Here is a 9106-nt window from a genome sequence, read left to right as displayed (position 1 = left end):
AGTCCAACTCCTGGCCCTGCACAGTTCTCCCCCGAGAATCACCGTCCCTGGGAGATGCCCCCGTGGTGCCTGGATGCCCTCGCCAGGGGTTGGCTGCGGACTGGACTGTGATGCCACTCGCCCAGGTGGTGTTGCAGGGGGAGCCGCGGCCGTGCCCGCACTGCCCGTGTCCTCCTGCTGCCTGCTGGGGGTGCAGAGCTGCCGGGGGCCGGGGTCACACGGCTGTGAGCTCCAGGGATGTGGGGCTAGGCGGGCTGCGGAGCTTTTCGGGTGTGGGGCTGGCTTGGGTGGAGAGCCCTGTGCTGCCGTACAGCCACAGAGCTGCGCGGGCTGCGGAGCCGTACGGGGTGCAGGGACCTAGGGGCGCGGATCCTTATAGCACAGAGCCCCGTACAGCGCCGTGCAGTGTGTCAAACCTGCAGGTGTCACACTGTGCGGGTGTCACACTGTGCGGGTGTCACACGGTGCAGGTGTCACACGGTGCGGTGCTTAATGCCCCTTGCATCCCACAGCGTGCGGGACTACAGGGACTACAGGAGGCTTAGCCCCTTCAGCCTCTTACGGCGCTCGCCGGGCTCCTGCTCGCTCCCTCTTGTGGGAAGGGCACCGTTCAGCACCGTCCCTCGCAGGGTGACAGAGAGCCCCGCACACGGCTGTTCCCCGGGGCTGAGGCGGGGTACTCCCAACCCTACCCTCTCCCCTCGCTCTGACCCGACCCCGACCTTCCCGACCACACCCTGAGACTCAACAAGTGTGTTGATGATCCCAAGCAAGTGATGTTTGGGATGGATTCTTCATTCACCAGATTTCCAGCCTCCAGCCAGGGCTCCAGGCACATTTTCCATCACCCTGAGGACTGGGCAGTTCTTTTATTTGAGTCCGGCTCTCCCGAGTCCCACAGGAATTATGGACAAGCGGGCAGCCCTGCACGGCTTCTGCTGCTGCTGGGGCAAATTGGAGACTAAATTTGGCCACCTCAGCTCCGCCACAGCAGGAGCTTTCCCTTCCCTGATGCCATTCCAAGCCTCCCTTTCCCCAGGGAGGTGGCACAACCCAGCCCACAGGCAGCGCAGGGAGCGGAGTGAAGCCACACTGGTCCCACACGGAAATGATGCTCCTGTGCCTGGCAACACGGCCCAAAACAGCTCCCAGGGGATTCAGGTGGTGCAGGAGGGACCCAGCCATATGCGGTGGGACGATGGAGAAGGGGAGCAGGGGAAGGATGCTGCCGGGGGCAGCGTGGTGGGAGCCCACGCATCCTTGTGGCGGCTGGCAGCAGGAAGAGCACGGCAGCACCGGCACCAGCCGGGCTGTATCAGCGCCCTTATCTCGCAGGGGGATGGGAGAAGCTCTCGAGAGCAGCTGTGGTTTGGCATCGAGCACGGGGCTGACGATGCCTGGGGTGCCTCCAGCTCTAACGCCTTCAGCTGGGTTTGCTGAGCGCCGCGTTTTCGGTTTTAATCTCTTCACCTGCTGCGGTGCAGGGGCAAAGATGCTGAGGGAAGGCGCTTCGCTTCCTGCCACAGGGGCTGCAGGTTCCACCCGGCTCCAGCGAGCACATGGCCATCGTGCCACGAGGCCAGGCAGCCGCTGGCCAGCCGCTGGCCATGTGGCCAGTGCCAGTGTCACTGCCTCTCACGGCGTCCCTTGAGGCACGGATGTGCAACTCCGCCGGCGAGGAGAGGAGTTTAAGCTCTGGTAAACATCCAGCTCACCAAGTTTTTTGGCACGTGGAGGGTGCAGGGCTCCCAGGAGCCATGGGAAGATGAGCAAATGCTGAGCAAACGCAGCCTGGCGTCTACCCCAGCCCTGTGCAAGGCTCTGCTCTGGCACAGATCACCCCGTACAGCAGCTCCTGGTGGCTTTGTTCCCATTTCAGAGGTGCCAAACCACCTGTCCAGGGCGGGTGCACTCACAGCCACATTGTGCTCAAAGCTGCTCCCCCAGCGCCAGTTGCATCAGCAACAACAGCCCCCGGAACCAGGGATTTAGACTCAGTTTAAGAGTGTAAACCATCTCTCAGCCTTTTAATGGTGTGTGGGAGAGGGCTGCCCTCGGAGACACCCTTGCTTGGGTCTGAAAGGGTGGGAATGAAGGATGGAGCAGAGCCCACAGCCCACACCAGTGAAATTTCTGTGTTGTCCTGTGCAGGATCAGATGAACTCAATGATCCCTTGAAGCCTTGTGGGTCCTTTCCAACTCAGGATATTCTATGATTCCATGAAGGCACAGGGCTGACCCCATCTTCCCATAACAAGGGACATTCTGTGATGGGAGCAAAGCTTCTCAGGGCTTCCTGGGGGCTGGAGGGGGCCCTGGTCTCCCCCAGGCAGTATGAGGAGGACAGAGACCCTCTCAGACATGGCAAAAACCTCCCAATGAGGGTCTGGTCCTGCAGCCCAAGGCATGGGGCTGGCTTCAGCCCCATCACCCCCTGCCCCAAAACATGACTGGTCCTCACACTGTTCCCATCTTGGTGCCAGTGCCAGCCCTGTCTCACTGGGGTGCCACACAGCACCCAGCACCCCCAAACTGCCCATCCTGGGACACCCTACCATCAACCTGCTGGCACCAGCTGGGCTGGGATGGGACAAGGACACTCACAGACAAGTAACAGAAAATCTATACAGAGAGAGAGTGCAGGGACACAGCCGCTCTGGGTGGCACAGGGCTGCTGGCACTGTCCCTTTGGCACCCGATGGTGTCCAGCCTGCTGGGACCCCCCTGTGGCACTGGCCCTGCTCCCTGGGGCTATAGGTTGGTGATGTAAACCTCCAGCCCATTGGCCGCCGTCCGGGCCGAGGCTTTCCGGGGCTCCCCTGCCCAAATGTCCACCACGCTCTCGTACAGGTTCTCGGGGACACAGGGCTTCCCTGGCTTGTCCCGTTTTGCTGCTTTCTTCCAGTTAATGTCCACAGCCTCATAGTCGGGGTCGGGGCCACAGCCCTGAGCAGTCCATGCTCTGTCATTGATGGACGCGTAACAGGGGTCAGGGGGGCCTGGGGCTGCTGGGGCCCCCTCCTGCTGGTGGGGGGCTGGCCACCCAGAACCCACCTCCTTCACAGCCCTCGGGGTTGGTGCAGGGACCTGGGATTTCTTCTTGGTGGCTTTGCACACCGTCGAGTACATCTCCTCCAGCTGCAAAAGGAATTATTTTTTTGGGGGGTAGAGGTTTGGGGCAAATCCCTGCCCACTGCAGAGTATCCTCAGGATTTTGTTTCCCCCATCTTCTGGCAGCCCCCCAGGAGGATCCTGGCAGTGGATCCTAACTTACACCCTGCTCCAAACATGGGCACTACAGGGAGACAGGGAATTAAATGAGCCCCCCATGTGCCCTGTCCCTGCTGCCCCCCAGAGTCATACCTTGGCCTGAGGGGCATTGCCTGCACCATCCCAGCAGTGCTGTGCTCCAGGGGGTCCTGCCACAGCCCCAGGCTGCACCTCCACTGACACCACCTTCTTCACTTTATGGACACAGGCATAATCAGCTGCCCCACGCACAGCCCGTGGAGGGGACACCTGGGTGCCAGCTGGCATGGGGGGCACCGGGGCATCCTCTCCCCCCACTGCCAGGCACTCATAGACAGAGTCTGGCGCTGGTTTCCGCAGCGGGGTGAAGAGCAGGTTGGAGTAGGTCTGGTCAGGGGCTGGGGAGGCAGCCGGGGGGTCAGGGACGGGGATCTGGGGCAGCTCACGGTGCAGGAGGCCGGAGCTGTGCAGGGATTCTCCTCCAGGGGCTGTGGGACAGGGGAGATCCAGGCTGGCCGGACGCTGGACTGTGGGAGAGAAGAGGAAATGAGGGGATGCAACAGGCACCAAGCCCTGTGGCAGCACGGTGCCAGCACAGTGGCACATCTGTCCACGACATGAGGTACTCTTTGGGCAGCATGGGGACTGCAGGCAGTTGCCAAGGGCCACCAGCCCCTTGGGCTGCCCCTGCTCCACGGCCACTCACCGTCATCTCTGACCTTCACCCGGTACAGCTCGTGCAGCTTCGTGTCGGACTTGCTGAGTGACCGCAGCTGTGTCCGGCAGAGCAGGGCCTGCCGTGGGGGAACAGAATCCCTCAGGCTGGGCTGGGAGCCCTGACCACCCTCCAGGGCTGATCCTGCCCCCCAGATGTGCTCTTACCTCATCCACGAGCTTCACCCCATCCGGAGCAACCTTCTTCCTGCCCTTCCTGCAGGGAGAAGTGGAGCTGAGCCCAAGGCAGATGGCAAAGCCAGGGTTGAGGAGCAGGTGCCCCGGGTCCCCACCATGGCACTCCCAAAACCCACATCCCTCTCCTTCCCCAGCCCCACAGCAGGGTCTGTGCTGGCTGGGGACATCACAATTGCATCCTGCACCCCAGTGAGCTGTGCAGGGCATCACAGGCACCTTCCTCGGCATTGCCCCTGGCACTGCCCACCCTGCTCACAGCTCAGCCCTCTCTTGGCTGCTCCTCTGAGGTTTTTGGGTGTAGGGGGTGTTCCAGGGATGCAGGATCAAGACAGGCAGAGCTGCACTGGGGCGCAGGGTGGGCTTGGGGAGAGCAGAGCAGCAGATCCCCCCTGTCCCAGCTCAGGATGGCTGCACACAATCTCCATGTGCAGCCACCAAATGCCACCGAGGGATCCCCAGCCCCATCCCAGCCCCAGGAGGGAAAATGGAGGAGCAGTGGGCAGCACATACCGTTTACAGGCAGCACACAGGGTGCCCAGGTAGACCAGGCCACCGAGCAGGGCCAGGGCAGTGCCAGCTGGCAGGAGCCGGGTCCCTGCTGTCCCCTCACCGCTGGCTGCAGCCATGGGGGAGCCGCTGCCAGCACCACTGCAGGGCTGAGCTCTGAGGAGAGAGAACATGAGTTGGAGTTGAGCCAGGAGCTGCTGGGCTCACCATGCCGTGAAATGGTGCTCTGCAACCTCTGCAGCACAGTCCCTCAGCAGAGGGGTCCCTCTGGATGCTCTGGACAGGGACATTTCACCAGGTGTCCCATTTTCTGCCCAGTGACTGCTGTCCCCAGAGTCACCATAACACCTCCAATGTCCAGCCCAGTGTGGACACTTGGCAGTGGGTGCTCTGCCACCACCAGGGAAAAATTCAGTTTTTGGTTCCTTTTGAAAAAAACAATCCAACAAAACCAGTGGGATTCAAGCTCACAAGTTGCCACTGAAATGGTGAAAAGGAGATGCCCAGGAGCCATGAAAACCTTCTGGAGACACCCTGAAAATGACAGAGTGCTTTCTGGGGACACCACCCCAGGTTGTGGGATGGGGGTAACACTGCTCCAGAGGCCAGTAAGGACAGGCAGGATGACTCGATTTCCTGGAAAAAGGGTTAGCTTCAGCATCTCCTTCCTCTCCCTCCTCATGCCCTGGGCTCAGCAGAACGCACCAGGACACCCTCCTTCTGCAATGGATTCACACAGACCCCACATTCCCTGTGCCACAACAACACCAGGTCTGCAGCCTGTCTGCTGTGACACCAGAGCAGAAAACACACAATCTTCCCACCATTTTCCTCTGCCTAAAGCTGTGCCTCACCCAAACCCAGCCCTTGTCCCTGTGCTTTCCTCAAGGCAAAATTCATCCCCTGCAAACTGCAGCAGCGGCAGAGCCAGAGCAAGCGGTACAGGGGCAGGAGGGTGCTGGGGAGCCTGACACAAAGCATGGATGCTCCCTTGCCTGTCAGGATCACCCCCTTCCCCTGGAGGCTTTTGGTGACCCCTGTCCCATCATTCCCACGCCACCATCCCCATCCCTGCCCCTCTGCCAGCCAAACTGCTGCAAGCCCAGAGCAAAAGCTGGCACCCCTTCACCTTCTCCGGCGTGGATGGCGGCTGCAGCTCCCAGCTCTGCACAGCTCAGCTCTGTGCACCCTGCTCTACAAAAAAAGCACCCAGGAAATGCCTGATCTGAAAAGAGATGGAGGCAGTTCCTAGAGCAAAACACAGCTTCAAGAAGCCACATAGGTGATCCAGATGGGGCCAGCAGTAGGGTCCCTGGGCAGAGCTGGGCAGGATCAGCTTCCACCAGCACGGATGGGAAGCCAGTGATCTGTCGGGACATGCCGAGCACCTCTTTCTCACCCTCTTGCATATCTTCATCCGGATGACAAAGCCCAGATGAGCTCTGGTGAGAAACCACCCTGCCTTGTTTAAATCTCAGAAGCTACTGCAGACCCACAGGAGCTCCCCTCTCCCCTGCACCCTGGGTCACACAGCAGCCACTCTGGCACATTTTAACCCAAATAACCAGAAGGTCTCTGTCCATTTGCAGCACCCTTTTATCTGAGAGCATCCTTTTATCTAAGAACTTCCCATGCCTTTGGAAACTGCCCTGACTGAAGCATGAACCCTGGAGAGCAATTATTTCAAGGTAGAAAGTGAGACAGAGAGGTTTTAAGGACTAACCGGGCTGGACAGACTGGCTTAGATCAGAGCTGGGAAGGGGAGGCTGTTCCCTTTCCAACGACGTTTTAATTAGACAACACAGCTTTTCTGTCTGAGCATACTTTAATTATTCGGATTACCTGCAACAGGGCCGGTGTGTTAGACAGAGCCTGGAGCTCCTCAGCTCATTAGAGTGATGGAATCACGGGCTGCAGGGCCAGGGCAGAGCTGAGCAGGCTCTGGAGTGGAGCAGACAAAGTTCTAACGAGGTTTGACAGCCGGGAGCTGGTGTGGCGTTGGAATCGAGGTGGGAGCTTTCAGCATGCTGAGGCAGGCACACAAGGGGCAGCTTATCCCACAGCAGGGGGATTTTCCATCTCTGAATTTTGAAGGTTGAAAGGAGAGACTTCCTTGAGCAGAAATGAATGCAGAGAAATTCTCCTGGCCCACTTTCTGTAGAGCAGGTCAGTGGCTGCTCCAGGTTTTCTGACCAGTGAAACTGTGCAGGGCATGCTCCTCAGTGCTCAGGCTCAGCAGTCTCTGGGAGAAGCCACCTCTTGGGACAACACGTTGAGTCTCCCAAAATCACAGATTTGTGAGCAGAACTCGGTGCCTGACTAAAGACGCTCAGGTAGGACTGAGCAGGTTTGCAAGGCAAAGTCTCAGCCAGACCTTCTGAAACCTAGACCTGAATTTCCTGCCAATAAAGTTATCGATCTCCCAGTCCTGGGGCTGCTCCCCGGGGCAGGAGACTCAGCTGGCAGCGTTTGGGAAGGCACTGGCTCTGCCAGCCCAGGTGGCTTTGAAGACGAGGGTGGTTACCACCATTGAGTACCTGTGACAAACCCCACACCCTCTGAGCAGGGACCTCCCCTCCTTGTGTGACACCTGAGCACAGGCACCCTAAAGGCAGAAGGGTTGCTACTCCAGGACATGGGAGTTATTTGTGAGTCCTAAAAAAGGTGCAAGTTCCTCATCTGGGCTTCTTGAAAGAAAGATTAAATTCACTGCAAAACAAAGTGCTGCTGCTGATGATTCTGCCTGGCCTCTGATTCATCTCCCCAGATAAAACCACACAGGGCTCAGTGCAGGGTGGCAAGAAAAAAACAGTCTTCGAAGCTACTCAAAGCCTATTTGCACAAAACCAAGAGGAACATTTTGAGCTGATTTCCATCAGCAACTGTGCACACAGCTGCAGCGAACTCTGCTCAGGTACCCCAGGGAGTTGTGCTTCAAAAAAGGCCCAAGAAGCAGAAGTAGATGGATTTTTTTCTTTTCAATTACAAAAAGTGAAAGCTCTGTTTAGAGTCAGTCACGACACTGAATCTGCCCTGGACCATGGGGTGCAATTAGTGAATTTTAAGACTATTTCAAAAAAGCAGGCATGAGATCTCACCTACTTTGCTCACCTCTGTAATGAGATTTCATGGTCAAACACCTCCAGGGGCTTTTCATTTAGCAAGTGACAACCATACTTCTAAACCCAAATGTCTGAAAACTTGGATACACACTTCTAGCTGCAGTTCTGATCACTGCTCACATGCTGGAGGGGCTTTTGAGAAAATACAACTTTAAAACCTTCGGGTGAGTAACTGTCAGCCCACATCACTGCTCTGCTCGGGGCTGACACCATTTCAGCACTTTTCTTTCTTCCCGCCCTTCCCTGGTTGCTGAACACTCACTTGGGCAGAAAAATGCTCTTCTAAGGCAAGAACCAGCTCGAGAGGTTTTTCTGCAGAGCTGAGCCACAGCAGGAGACCAGCAGAGAGCTCGGAGCTGCTGTTATGGGAAGCCAGATTCCAAACTTCAGGATGGCTGTATTAAGGAGGTGTGTCTTCTCGAGAGCCACCTGCCACAGTGGTTTTCCTTGCCACAAATGCACTACTTTTACATCATCTTAGGTTTTCAGAAGACAGCATTTCAGTGACCACATTCTCAAGCCTCCTCACCCAGAGACAGGAGGTCAGCACTTCCCCACTGCACACACAGGCAATATTCCTGTCCCACTCCCCACAACACAACTCGAAATTTCCACAATGCCACACATCTCTGAACTGAATTAATCCACCCCGAAAGCAACTGGCTCCCACTCAGCCCCCAGAGTCCAGCCATGGGATCCCAGCAGCACTGCCAAGCTCCACCACCTTTTCTTCCCATTCAAGCCTAGCTGCAGAGCACAAATCATAGAATAACACAGCTTGGAGCCCAACTCACAAAGCTGAACCCAGCTGAGGCTTCCCAGAGCAGAGCAGGAATCCTGCCTGTCCAGTCCATCCAGCCCCAAGAGCATCTCTGACAGTGCTGTGACTTCTATATTCTTTGGGGGGCGGTTAAAGTATTTCCCCCCCAGTTTAGCTGCAGATTCCCCATTTCCCAGGCAGGAAAGCCACCACCACTTACTTGCAGGAACTCAAAATCCGCTCAGTGTGGAGCACAGGGATCCAATCATGCTCTCTTCCTTGCCGGCCAGCCTGGAGAATTTAATTTTTTTATCCCACAGCAAGTCCCAGTCAGGGCCTCCAGCACATTCCAAACATCCCGATCTGAGCTCTCCTGCTCCCTGAGGAGCAGCCGGCTGCGGGCAGGCACAGAGCACACACACCACAGCTTCCTGGCCTCGGAGGTGGTGGCTTCACCCCGGGGTAGGCTGGGTCTGAGCTCGCAGGCTCCCAGCACACACGAGCACCCTCTGCCGCAGCCGCTCCCCGCCCGGCTCCTCCGGGAGATCAGGCCAAT

At 57.7% G+C, this 9106-nt stretch overlaps 1 protein-coding gene across 6 annotated transcripts; it reads right to left on the bottom strand.

Annotated features, from left to right (window-relative positions):
- Positions 1-2031: 2031 nt before the first annotated feature.
- Positions 2032-8961, bottom strand: LIME1 (Lck interacting transmembrane adaptor 1). Of its 6 annotated transcripts, none has more exons than XM_014254060.2 (6): positions 8771-8961; positions 4672-4824; positions 4132-4180; positions 3956-4043; positions 3364-3776; positions 2032-3138 (listed from the first exon to the last, which is right to left on the bottom strand). In XM_014254060.2, exons 2-6 carry the CDS (start codon positions 4785-4787, stop codon positions 2752-2754), a joined length of 1053 nt encoding a protein of 350 aa, XP_014109535.2. In that variant the 5' UTR covers positions 4788-4824; positions 8771-8961; the 3' UTR covers positions 2032-2751. The 6 variants fall into 6 exon arrangements, with proteins under 6 accessions (XP_014109535.2, XP_087920672.1, XP_087920671.1 ...); XM_088064546.1 differs by lacking the exon at positions 8771-8961 and adding an exon at positions 6511-7619; XM_088064545.1 differs by lacking the exon at positions 8771-8961 and adding an exon at positions 6392-6453.
- Between the last annotated feature and the right edge of the window lie 145 nt (positions 8962-9106).

The sequence above is a fragment of the Pseudopodoces humilis genome, chromosome 19, assembly GCF_049639895.1.
Source record: "Pseudopodoces humilis isolate 2021_Gansu_Grassland_sample_001 chromosome 19, ASM4963989v1, whole genome shotgun sequence".
NCBI classification, from domain to species: domain Eukaryota; kingdom Metazoa; phylum Chordata; class Aves; order Passeriformes; family Paridae; genus Pseudopodoces; species Pseudopodoces humilis.
The sequence above is the reverse complement of the archived record's forward strand: the minus strand, read 5'-3'. Positions and strand labels throughout refer to the sequence as shown.